The 13,085-nt window shown below is 38.2% G+C and overlaps 1 protein-coding gene across 3 annotated transcripts in view; it reads left to right on the top strand.

Moving 5' to 3' along the window:
• Nucleotides 1-13,085, top strand: part of arhgap39 (Rho GTPase activating protein 39) — a 42,378-nt gene that overhangs the window by 5,349 nt on the left and 23,944 nt on the right. The window contains exon 2 of one of the 3 annotated variants that reach the window (XM_014008084.1): nt 2,947-3,357. In XM_014008084.1, the coding sequence (XP_013863538.1) occupies nt 2,947-3,357 (411 nt within the window). Of the gene's footprint in view, nt 1-2,946; nt 3,358-10,455; nt 10,552-10,595; nt 10,702-13,085 lie in introns of those variants that run through there. The other 2 variants (XM_014008088.1, XM_014008085.1) reach the window with 2 other exon arrangements.

Here is a 13,085-nt window from a genome sequence, read left to right as displayed (position 1 = left end):
TATATATAGTGTATATATAAACATTTCTCTTAGAATTATTTGACAGAATTTTTCTCCCTCATTTAACTTTGTTAATCCAGGAATATAAATAGAATAGAATTTATTGTCGCTGCACCAAAGTACAACAAAATCTGTGTTTGCTTCCCAGAGTGAAAAAGTAAAACACTTCAAAAAGGTGCAGTGAAATGTAAAAAATAATAAAAAATAAAAAAAGTATGGTGCATAAAAAGTAAAGAAATTACTGTTTGGTAGATGGTTTCTTTGTTGTAACAATGCTTCTTGGTAATAAATCTTATAACACTGAAAAGCCTGTTAATTTCTCTTTTAAATGGTGCCACATTTGTAAGGAACAAGCATTTTTGGGATGAACAGTAGAGCTGAGTAGGAAGGTTATGTACATGAAAAAATTGCCACATTTTCTCTGCCAGTTTATTATGCTGCTACTGACATTGGTTTTGAACTTCTGGTACTCCCAGGTGCTGCCAGTCAGGTGCCTGATAAAAGATTTAATGTCAAGAAGCATTGTTAAAAAACTAAATCTACCAAACACAAAATTATTTACTTTTTGTGCTAAGTAAATATATTTACACACACCATAATGAGGTAGACACACATTTAAAAAAACAAAATATTTGAACAAAATCTGTATTAATTACAGGTTTAAAAACACTCCAGATGTGCAACACAACCAAGACTGATTTTACAGTAGTTGTCCTGTAATGCACTTATTCAGTTCCTATTAAAGCTTATGCTGAGCTCAGTAACAGCTGATGGTTTTAAATCTGTTTGTACTTATCTTGTTTGATCTCTTCCTTTTTCCTGATGTAGCAGTTCAAACAGATAACTTATATTACTTTATTGGAAGTATTTTTTATAATTAAATTAGAAATTCAGTCCAGATTTTTTTTGTCTTTAAACAACGTTTATACAAGATTTTATTACTACAAGGATTTGGGTAAATTTTACCCATTCTCTTTGCAGATTTTACAGCTTTTCTCTAATCCATTGATGCATCAAGATGCAGAATAAAAAGTGTTTTTTCAGTGGAAGCTCCTTACAGATTTCTTAGGGGTGATTGTTCTGATGCTGACAAAAATCTGTTCAGCACAGGTTTCTTGTGGGGTCTTAAAAAGTCGAAAATTTGAAAATCTAAAAAGTCTTTAAAATGCCCAGTTTTTCCATTCAAGGTCTTAAATTAAATTTAGTCAAATCTTCATTTTTTTTTTTTTTTAGTTTGATCATTCCCAACAAGCATTGGCTGCATAAATAGAGTTAAAGTGCCGTAATCAGAGGTTGACGCGATCTGCCTTCATGATGCTCTAAGTTTGCTACTGGTCTTTGTACGCGGTTAAACTACAAATCCCATAACTGCAAGCAAAAAATGGCACAGTTTACTTCCATGTTTTCGACCTCTTAGCAGCTGCAACCTCCTGCATATAGTGGCTTTTTCACCAGCCCAAAAAAAGTTCTATCATGTCCACTGCTTGTTTAAACGAGGGAAAGTGTGTTTTCAATGAGTTTTAGCTGGATATCAGTGATTTTTGCACTTGGTTGGAAGTGGTCCCCAGCAGTTGATATGAAGGTCGCTGTAAGCTCTGCAAGATTACCATCCAGTTACCCCTAATTTACACTAAATGCAGTTCCACTCCAGTCCGACCTCTGCTGCAAATACACAACCATTATAATCAATGAGAGTATTTTCACTGGCGGAGACTAATTTTGTCAAAATCCTAGCTAAATATATGGATATATTTATAAACAAATGATGTCAAAATGTATCGTTCTGTTAGCGAAGTAGATGGCAACATTTTCTATGACAAAATTTCTGGGACCATTTGAATGTTTCTGTTAATAAGTTGGTTTGGTCATAAATGTCATTCCTAATGGTCTTAAAATGTCTTAAATTTACTGAAATCTGCAAAAACCCTGTAAATAAGTAAATTTAATATTTAATTTCTTTAACTGTCCCAACGTGGGGCCATGGTAGCTTGGGGGGGGTCAGTGCTCCGGTCTTGTGAGACTGAGGTTTCCATCGGAAAGTGCATCCGGTGTAAAACATTTGCCAACTCTACCGTGTGAGTTTTGTCACTGTGGTGATCCCTGCAGAAGGGAGCAGGCAAAAAATAAAAACTGTCACAATGTGTTTTATTGATGTGCATAAATCACATACGGCAGGTTCCAGACAACACAATGAGTCCTGACAAATGATATCACAAAGTTTCAAACAGTAAAACATGGAGGCGACATCATCTGAGTTTTATCTTAGACCCCAAAGAGGAACTTCACAGAAGCACACCTGTCTGAGCAGCAGGATGGACAAACGGAGGCTAATGAAACCAAACACACCCCACCTCCTGCACCCCCAAACATACGCAGTGAGATGTCTTGTGGGTAATGTAGTTTAAATAAACTGACCATACTCAACAGTTGATGACAGATTCTGCGTACTGTTAGCTTTGAGAGAGGTTATTATACTGCAAATAGTGAGCTATATAAGAATGATCAGTCCTAATTGATTTAAGAAAATCTGTTTTAAACCTTGCCAGTTACTATTGTCATCAACTCTGTATTGCCGAAATGTTTCTTGAACCGCTGGACAGATTTTAATGAAACCTTAGGTTAGTGATCACTGGATGTGGATCTACAACTGATTGAAACAACTGAGTCAACAAATTCAAGATGACTGCCACAACCAACTGACCTTAGCCTTTTCAGAATGGCTATAGCTCAGTATATTTTACAGATAGAGAGATCAAATTAGATGTGATCATAGCCGAGAGGCATTCACAACACAACACATACTCCAACAAGATACAGCAATAGAACACAAAACACTATTTTCAAGGTTTGACGAAAACATCATTTTCAGTCAAGTTCTTTGTTACTGATAAAATTGTGTTTTACGAGTAATTGTTTTGTTTTATTCTCCAAATTCAATCCCTGCAGGTTGGAGTGGGTGGAGATCATTGAGCCTCGCACAAGAGAGCGTATGTACGCCAATCTGCTGACGGGCGAATGCGTGTGGGACCCTCCACAGGGAGTTCCCTACAAGCCGACTGATGACAACCAATGGTGGGAGCTGTTCGACCCCAAAACATCACGCTTCTATTACTACAACGCCTCCACCCAGAGGACAGTGTGGCACCGACCTACGGGATGTGACATCATCCCCTTGGCCAAGCTTCAGACTTTGAAGCAGCACACAGACACCACCAACCCCCACCCTGCAGGGGGAGGGAGAGTCTCTGCTGATAACAGCCCAGGACGTAACAGTGGGGTCAGCAGGGAGGGCAGCACCTCCTCCTCTCTCGATCAGGAGTTCTCTGATAAACAGGGCAACAAGGACGATGGAGACAGGTAAGATTGTTGTTCAATAGTAAAGGTTGGTTGTTTGTTATTGGAAGACCAAAAGAGTCCAGAACAGCAGACGAGCCAAGCTCACCAAAAAAAAACCATTTTATTAAATGAAAACAAAATCCAGGTTTGCAGCCAAGAAAAACAGGACCGACCAAGGCACATGCTAAACCGCAGAGACAGACCTACTGTATGTATCTCAGTGTTATGAGAGAAAAACCAGGACTTAGGATGTTGCACACAAGAATCTAACAGAGAGCTTATATCTGCTGGGAGGGTTGATTGGTGAGTGAGTGCAGCTGGGATTATTACAGATAAACAGCAGGTGTGTGACAGGCAAGACAGCGTAAATGCTGGTTTATACTTCAAGTTGCACATTTTGCTCACCCTGTTAAGTGACACAAAATCTGGAACTTCCGTCTGTTGTCCCCCTCGGTGACACCTGCCGTGTGCATTAGCCCCTAGTCAGAAGTTGGCCCTGCAGACCTTGCAGTTCAGTTTGTGATTGGTTAAAACTTTGTGGGCATATTTGTTCATGCGGAGCAGCACATCTCTGTGAAGTAGCACGTCCTGACGCATGTCATTTTGCTGAAAATGATATGTTCCCAGAAGCCGTTTGTTAAATTAGCGAGATGCACTGCTCAGAGGAGCAGCTGGTCTGATGCTTATTGAGCATATGAACATGCAACCAGGGCTGGCCCAGGGCTTAGTCAGTAAATGCTAAGGACTGTCCATCCAGGAATGAATGAGGGACAAAGAAAAGATTTCATAACTTAACCAAAGGGAAGCTTCAGTTACGATCTCATAAAGTTAAGGTTAAAGTACGGGATGCACAATAACTTATTTTAAGAACCGATACCGATAACTTTCTCCTTCCAATGGCCGATAACCAATAATAACCGATAACATGCCAGGAGATAAGACTAGTGAAAAATGGGTAAAATCATAACATAAATAAACAAGACCAAAACCAAGTGACACTGTAAATTATACTGTGTGAAATAATCTCCTACCAAGCAAACATTTCTTAAAATTTATCGAACAAATCAATTTCTCAAATGGCCTTTTTTTTTAAAACAAGGCACATTAATTATAATAAAGACCTTTAACACTGATCTCAGATTCAAACAAAAGAAAAAAAGTCATTCCACAAGTTCAAAACAGATAATGCACTTAACACAAGTTAGATTTAAAGTACATTTGCTTTTATTATTATTAATATATGATTTAAAACATTTTTCTACCTGAAACAGTGCTTCTGAGAGTGTGAATGCATTACGACCGCATCATACTTACAGGAAGACACACAGAGAGGCAGCAGCTGTTCAGCATGGTAAACCGTGTCTAACAAGGAGATAAAAGCTTCGATCTTTAGCGAGGGTGAACGGCTGCTAGTCAAACTCCTTTATTTCCGTTGTTAAAGTGCTTGAGATCTGCATCCTCTCTAGCTATTTTTTAAATTGGATTTGTCAAAAGCCTCAGCAGTGATTTAAGTCCCGATGAGTTCTTGAACGCTAGCTTGTTGTTGTTAGCATTTTAGCTGACGGACTTTGTGCCGCATTCAGGACGTAACGGACATTTATGTTCTCGATATGGAAGTAGTTCCGATGTTTATAATTATAAAGTTTGTTTGTAACATACATGGTTAATTGGTAAAATAATATTAATAAATATTAAAATAACTGCTTGTTTTTCAGCACAGAGTATTCTAATTATTTTTCTAGTGAGAGTTGTTTATTCTGACGCCACTTGAACGTTGCGCGGCTTGACCAAAAAGGATAAAAATAAACACGCATTCTCATCGCCGCGCTGGCAAATTTTAATTGGACAATCTGTTTTCTAAAGATAAAAACTAATATCAAAGACAAAGCTGTTTAATTTGGTATGTGAATGTCTGTAAACTGGTTGTGAGATTTATAAACTGCACAAGGGGCGCCACCTGAAATCTTGCCTAGGACCAGTTCACACCTTCTTTTTATCAGTCATAGAGAGGTTCAAAGATGATCCTGCACCGGGTACATTGACAATAATCTGCTCATTTTTGTGTTATCTATAAACAAACTTAATGCAACAAGTCATAGGGTCATTGTCAGAATTGGCATTTTTTTACCTTACTATCAAGGACTGACTAGGAAGAGAGAAAACTGGTGCAGATAGCCAGTTAAAAATGCCTGTTGAAATAATGAAGGAAGAAATTCACAGAGGAGCCGTCATCTCAAGCGGCGCAGGCTACATTTCAGTCTGTGCAGGAGCCGGATGCTGATATCATCTGGTCCACAGCCCTGTCAACCCAGGAAATGGAGGAGTGATTTAGGTGCCACGCCCATTCCAGCTGAGGAGATTTGTCTTGCTCAGAAAGAGGATCAATACATCGGTCCTATGATAGAGTTTGGCAAAACCCACAGGTCATTACTGGAAATCTCTGAGCGTATAGACAAGATGCCTGCTATGTGAGGGTGATGAACTAACACTGGATAGGGATGGATGAGATGCAGTCAGAATAGGGCTGGGTGATATGGCTCCAAAAAAATCCCTGATTTTTTTCATCCCAATTTTGATTTTTGATTTTAATCAATTTTGCTTCCCACTTAACGGAGTGCCTCTGTTTCAGGTGTCGAAACAAATTTGTTGTACTCCTGCTTTTTGTAGCAAGAGCCTTCAAACAGATTTTGCAGTGAGGAGTTCATTGCTCCAAATCCGAGGTTGCAAAACCAAACCAGTTCCAGATATCTAAAGAAACACTGCCTTTTTTGAGAAGTAGATCCTCTCTGCTAGCTGCCAAATTGTCATGTCATGTACCAAGCATCTTGAGGGACAGGCAGGGTGACTTTTGAACTACAGAAGCCCCAAAGAGTGCACTGGTGGGAAAAAAAAAATCTTGATTTTTTCCTAAATTAAATCTTTATAAATGGAAAATTCGAATCAATCGATTAAATCGATTTATCGCCCAGCCCTAAGTCAGAGCATAACTTGCTCATATGAAATCTAAAGCAACAGTGTTAGAAGCTCTTCACGAAGAGATGAGACATCAGCGAGTAAACAGCTTCACTTATTAGAGACTTATTTTTCTGGCCAAAAACACAACACGAGATATGTTTCATCAAACTGAGCACCTCTCTACAGTGACCAACCAGCCTTTTGAATGAGTGGTCACTGATTTCCTGCAATGTGGGCAGATGAATAGACCACTTCACATAATTCAAAACAATCTTATGCAACATCTAAATTAGGCAAGACAGTGGCTGACAAGCTGTTCAGTGACTACAAAGTTTGGCTTTCCCTTAAGGATACACTGTGATGGGTGAGGTAAGCTCCTGGACAGCACCATATCATCCAGAGGAAAATGGTCAGGTCAAACAATTAAACGGGACGCTCCTGCATAAAATGAAGAAAATGTTCAATGAGTGCAAAAAGAAAAAACTCCATCTGGAATGAGTCATTGAATAAGTTTCTCTTTGCATTCAACTGCACCAGAAGTGACACGACAGTCTGACACTCTTTTATCTACTATTTAAAAGAGCCTCATGACTTCCTTCTTACATCCTGCTCAGGCTCACACCCGAGGCTGGAACACCAGATCACCAACTGCACACAGAAAAGGGAAAAATCAAACAGAATGCTTCAGAGAATGCTGTAGAAATACAATAAATAAATTCAAGAGAGAGAGGAAATATTATGAAAGTAAAGCCTGAAGTTCAGTTCTGAGAGGTGGAACAGGCACTATAGCCACCGGTAAGATGGAGTCTACAAAGCTGTTCTCCAGGTGAACAGGGACCTTCTGCTACAAGAAGTTGTGCCTGAACAAGGAAAATTCAGACACAGTAGGATTTTTCATCATAACCTCCTGCTCGACTTATCTCTGGACATCCCTCTCAAAGTTGCTAAGCCAAAGAGGAAGAGTGAGGAAAAAGCTGAAAAGAATCAGTGTGAAAACAGCAGCGATAAGGAAGATGGTTGATACTGTTACAGGCCATCATAGACCCCGGCAAACAATCCAGCTTTAAACAGCTGAAAGCACCATGTCAGGTAATGAGGAAAATGTTACTGGCTGATCCTAATCACAGAGAAATGCACAACAAATATACAGCAGGAACCAGTGTTCAGTGGTGGAGAAAGTACTCAAACACTGTACTTAAGTAAAAGTACAGGTAAACAGACAAGAATGTACTCTAGTAAAAGTAAAAGTACCACATTAACATTTTACTTGAGTAAAAGTAAGTAAGTACTTGCTTTTAAAAATACTTAAAGTATTAAAAGTAAAAGTACCTTGCTTAATGTATTCCCTAATGGTCTACGATATCATGAAGTGTGCCTACTGTATGTATGTTTTAATACATCAATGGTGCCATTTTAGTGAACAAAGCTGCAGATAATGTGTAGTTTTGTGTTTACACTCTGTGACACTGTTCACACTTGGACTTGTGATTCTGTGCATCATCACATATTGTGACAACAGCTGCAGAAGATGTAAATTCACCACCAACCTCCTCTGTCAAATCTCAACAAGTCATTTTTTGAACCAGTTAAATAAGGCCATGAATGGCACATTTCCTCCGTGGTGGAAACCATTGTGGGCATGCTGCTGCTCTGCTTTTTTATGAAGGAGGGTGTAATGGTACTTTCCTGCTTTGTTCAATGGACCAATTACAGCAATTCCCCCTCTCGCCACTGATTATTTTCTAACAAAAAAAAATCAAATAAACCACAAATAAAATAAAATAAAAAAATAAATCAACATGGAATGAATGTACTTTGTAATTCAACGCATTACAGAAATGTAGTGGAGTAGAAAGTACAGATACTTAATGTAAAATGTAGTGGAGTAAAAGTCAAAAGTACCCATGATGAAATCCACTTAAGTAAAGTACAGATACATGAAAAATGTATTTAAGTACAGCAAGAAAGTACATGTACTTAGTTACATCCCACCACTGCCAGTGTTACACAGTGATGATGGTCACTGGGCTTAACAACACCAAGACAACAAAAGAAACCAGGAAGAACCTGTCGGTCAGACTGAGGAGGATAACATGTCATCAGTAAGTCTAAGTCAGGATCATGACACTGTGTGCACCCCTGGGAGGCCTAGACGTTCAAGATGTGCATCAAAACCTTCACCTATCATGAGCTTGGCTTACCTGTAGGTTATTGAACCACCAACTCATCACACAACAAACTGTTAGCATGTACGTACAATGTCAGACTGCAGGGATTCCCTGGAGAGATATTTGATGGCAGCTTGGCCCAGTAGGTACTGTGACTGTCCTCCAATCAAAGGGTCAGGGTTTCGATCTCCAGACTCTGCAGTGTGACAAAATGTCCTTGGGCAAGACACTGAACCAACAGTTTACCAGAGTTATTACAGTTAACTAAAACTAACTAAATATCGAAAACTGAAATTGAAAAAATATTTTAGTTAACTAAAATAAATAAAAACTGTAACAAAATGAAAAAATGATTATCTAAAACTGTAAAATCTTTTTACAAAACTAACTAAAACTAACTGAAACTATAGAGAGAATATCCTTAGTTTTATCCATCCATCCATCCATCCATCCATCCATTTTCTGTACACGCTTCTTCCTTTTCAGGGTCGCGTGGGTCACTGGTGCCCATATCCAGCAGTCACAGTGCAAGGGGCGGGGTACACCCTAGACAGGTTGCAAGTCCATCACAGGGCCACACATAGAGACAAACAACCATTCACTCTCTCACTCACACCTATGGACAATTTAGAGTTATCAGTTAACCTGACAGTCATGTTTTTGGTCGGTGGGAGGAAGCCGGAGTACCCGGAGAGAACCCACGCATGCACGGAGAGAACATGCAAACTCTACCCAGAAAGGTCCCCGGACCGGGATTTGAACCGGTGATCTTCTTGCTGAGAGGCATCAGCTCTACCAACTGAGCCACCGTGCCGCCTGTCCTTAGTTTTAGTGTTTGTCAATTTATTTTGAGACATGTGGATCTTTGAAAAATAAGCTGCAGGTAGCACCAGGTTGGAGACAACTATTGTCATCGTCCTAAAATAATTGCCCAAGTTTTTAGTTGGCAAAATTGAGTTACGCAATTATTTTAGGAAGGTGTCACTATGATGGACTGCTTTAGAGACCAAATAGCTGTTGGTTAGTTAACTCACAGGAACATCACAAGCTTCAGGATGCATTGGCAAGCATGTTTGTTCAAACTAAAAAAAAAAACCTAATAGAACTAATAAAAACTCAACTAAACTAAACTAAAAGTAAGCATTAAAAATGCAATAATAACTAATAAAAATAAGCAAATCCACTGTAAAAACTAATTAAAAATAACTGAATTAAAAGAAAAAAGTCACAACGAAATAAAACTAAACTATAAGGAAAAATCTAAAACAATTATAACCTTGCAGTTTACCACTAAGTTTTATCGTGTAGCATGAGAATAGTTTTAAAAAGTGCTGAATATAGTGTGTAAAAGCCCCTATGTTGTTAAAAGAGCTCTGAAATGTAAAATGATAACATCTTACGCTGTTATGTAGATTTATTTATGTATTGTGAGGATATCTTGGTAGGTTGTTAAGCATAAAATAGGGTAGGCAAGAATAAGCTTGGCTTCAGCCTATCCCTTTTTTGGTAAATTATGAGTTGGATTATTGTTTCTGTTTTGTTTGTTGTTTTTGTTTTTTTATGTTTAATGTGAAAAATTTACCAAACATAAAGTTATTGATTGATTGATTGGTTGATTGATTGACTGATTGATTGATTGATTGATAAATATATAAATGAGAGGATGGGTGAATGAGAAACACTGTAAAGTGCTTTGCAGAGCGGCCATATTTGTTGAAGGTTTGACCCAGGAAACAGGCACAAAAATTTTTAAAATTCATAAGTAGACACCGATTTATTAACAAAAGAAAACCCCTGACAACACAGCAAGAAAGTCTACCGGTACTTACAAATAAGTTTTAGGGTTAGGAAAACAGCCCAATGAACCAGAACATAAAGGATTACTAACGAGCTGGAAATGGGCAACACCTGGGGAGAGACAGGAGAATCAGGTGAGTGTGGGAGGAGCTCGAGTAGAGACAGACGCAGGTAAACACACTGGGAAACAGATCCTCACAAGAGCCTGGAGAGGTTAAAAAGAGAATTCATAGGTTTTGTACCATTTACTATGTTGCAACTCTTTCCAACCAGTGGTCTTATAGACAGACAATAGGTACTGACAGATCTGGATTGTTTTGAACAGCATTTATATATATTTTATGGACTGTGCTGAGCAGTATTTATGTGTTCATTTGTCTTTTCATTTCATGACTGTTAAAGAAAAATAGAATGTGTGACTATTATAGACTTTAACAAGGACTGAGTGAGTATAATCTTTTTATGTTTGCATACCGTGTTACTGTCCGCATTTGTTTGTTTACAAAGAGGTGTTACATGGATTTGAAATATATTGTTTCATATTGTATAGAGAAATAAGAATGGTTGCTACACAGCTTGATTCTGTTTTGAAACTGCAAATGTGTTATCAGTGTAAAAGTTCCTGGATGATACAGTACTTTAAACGTTAAAGATGTTGAGGTGTTGGGACGACAGTTTTTGAAAGGGTGTATGGGATGGACAGATTAAAAATTAGAATGTAGAATAGCGTTTTATTTTAGTTACAAATTAAAACAATTATGTCATTTGTGAATTAATTAATTTTGTCAAGTGTTATTCTGAAAAGTTTTAATGGTAACACTGAGCCCAGTAGGTGTTTGTTGTGTCTCAGTCAGTAAATAAACTGAGATCTGAACAATTGCTGTGGTGTTTTTAACTCAGACTGTCTTCTCCTCTTCAGTAGTAACACAAATAGTATCAATCTGCTGTGCTCCACTGAGAAGTCTCTGACCTTGTGGTTTAGGATCATGGTTGAGAATTTGTATTTTTTAAAGCGAAATTTGCATCCCCAACAACACACTCCCTTTTCTATTCATAAAGAACAAAAAGCCAGCTCGAGTTTTGTATTTCTTTTTTTTCCTAACTTTTGAAGTTGTATTCTTGTGGAGAAAATGTACAAATTTGGAAATGATTTGAATTCTTGAAATGTTTGCAAGCTTTTAGTTTTTCACAACTATCAAGTAATACGCACACCTTTTTATCTATAACTACTAGGGCTGCACAATATTACGATAATATCCTGTGTAATATGCATGTTGCAACAACTGCATAAACTGCAATAAATGGTTGATTCAAAAGTTTGCATTAATGCGTTTTTTTCATTCAGATGGAAGCTTGAGGTATTTCACCACTGAATGGATCCCTTTATGTATTTGGTCAATTGGATGGATCTCTTCATATTTAAAATAAATTCAGGCTGGAATGGAAATTATTAGTTTTTTTAGGTTGTTTTTTTGGCTTTGAACCCATAGCAGAAAGATATCAACACTCCATACTTATACATTTGTTCATTTATCGCAAGTCATATCATCATCGCAATATTAAGCACTGTTATTGCACATCACAGGTTTTCCTAATATCGTGCAGCCCTAATAAATACACATTTATTTGAAATATTTTACCACATATTGGTAACTCACAGAGCTCAGTGTCAGAGCAAAGACTGAACACTCGTACCTGTAAAAACCACAGCGGGGAAACGGTGCTCTTACAGTCATGAGATTTTTTTCTACACAGCCTCACTGTGAATTTAGCATCACCTCTGTGTTTAAACTCTGCCACATGACACTCAGACTGCTGCTCTGTGATCGACACAACACAGTATAGCTTACAGTGACCACAACGGGTACAAAAACAATCAGAACAACATTAAACCAATGAGAAACTCACCCATACAACATCCTATTATCCCAACGTGATTAATAAAAACAAATATTTCATTAGGCTTTTTTTTTTTTTTTTTTGATAAATGGAACATTAGGACTTTTAGCTCACACACACAGGTGTGCACAGTCTAGTATGGATGTATTTATGGGGACATTGGATTGACTTCCATTTATTTTTATAGCCTAACCCTGACCCCTTACCACTAAACCTAACCACACAGGTACATACCTAACCCTAAATTTAACCTGAACTGAATGCACACCTTAATCCTAAACCAAAGCCCCAATGGAATTTCCCCCCGTGGGTACTAGGCTTAGGTACCCATAAGTACCAGTTGGTCCCCACATAGTAGGGAATACTCGTCCGCTCAACCCCAAAATAAACAAAAAAGCCACATCATAAGAGTATTTTCTAGCAATGGATGTTTGATAATCTTTAAAGGGGCAATGTTATGTGTTTCTCAGGCATACATTTAAATACTATACCATAATAAAGTATCTATGTCCCCTTTAGCTGTTATTAAAATGCTGTTTTTTTATGTTTAAATAGAAAATAAACTTATCTTCTCATCACTTCCTCTTCTAAACACCTTGAAATTGGCCTCTGTCTCTTTAAGAACCACTTTCCGCTTCTGCCTAGCCTATTTCAGTGCGGGGGGCTTCGCGCTCGCGAGGGGGATGGGGGGTGTCTGCTAAGATGCAGTTTACTTGGCATCTGAAAATACATTTCCTCAAAGGTATTTTTAATCTGAAAAGAGCTTCACTGAGTGAGAAATAGTGTTAGGAGCTCAGCAGACAGTTTCAGTTTCAGTTTCACCCGCGAGCCTGCAGGCGTCGTGTGTGTGTGTGTGTGTGTGTGTGTGTGTGTGTGTGTGTGTGTGTGTGTGTGTGTGTGTGTGTGTGTGTGTGTGTGTGTGTGTGTGTG

This window comes from Austrofundulus limnaeus, unplaced genomic scaffold, assembly GCF_001266775.1.
Source record: "Austrofundulus limnaeus strain Quisiro unplaced genomic scaffold, Austrofundulus_limnaeus-1.0 Scaffold47, whole genome shotgun sequence".
Classification (NCBI taxonomy): Eukaryota; Metazoa; Chordata; class Actinopteri; order Cyprinodontiformes; family Rivulidae; genus Austrofundulus; species Austrofundulus limnaeus.
Note: the sequence above shows the minus strand (reverse complement) of the source record. Positions and strands in the feature narration are given on the sequence as shown.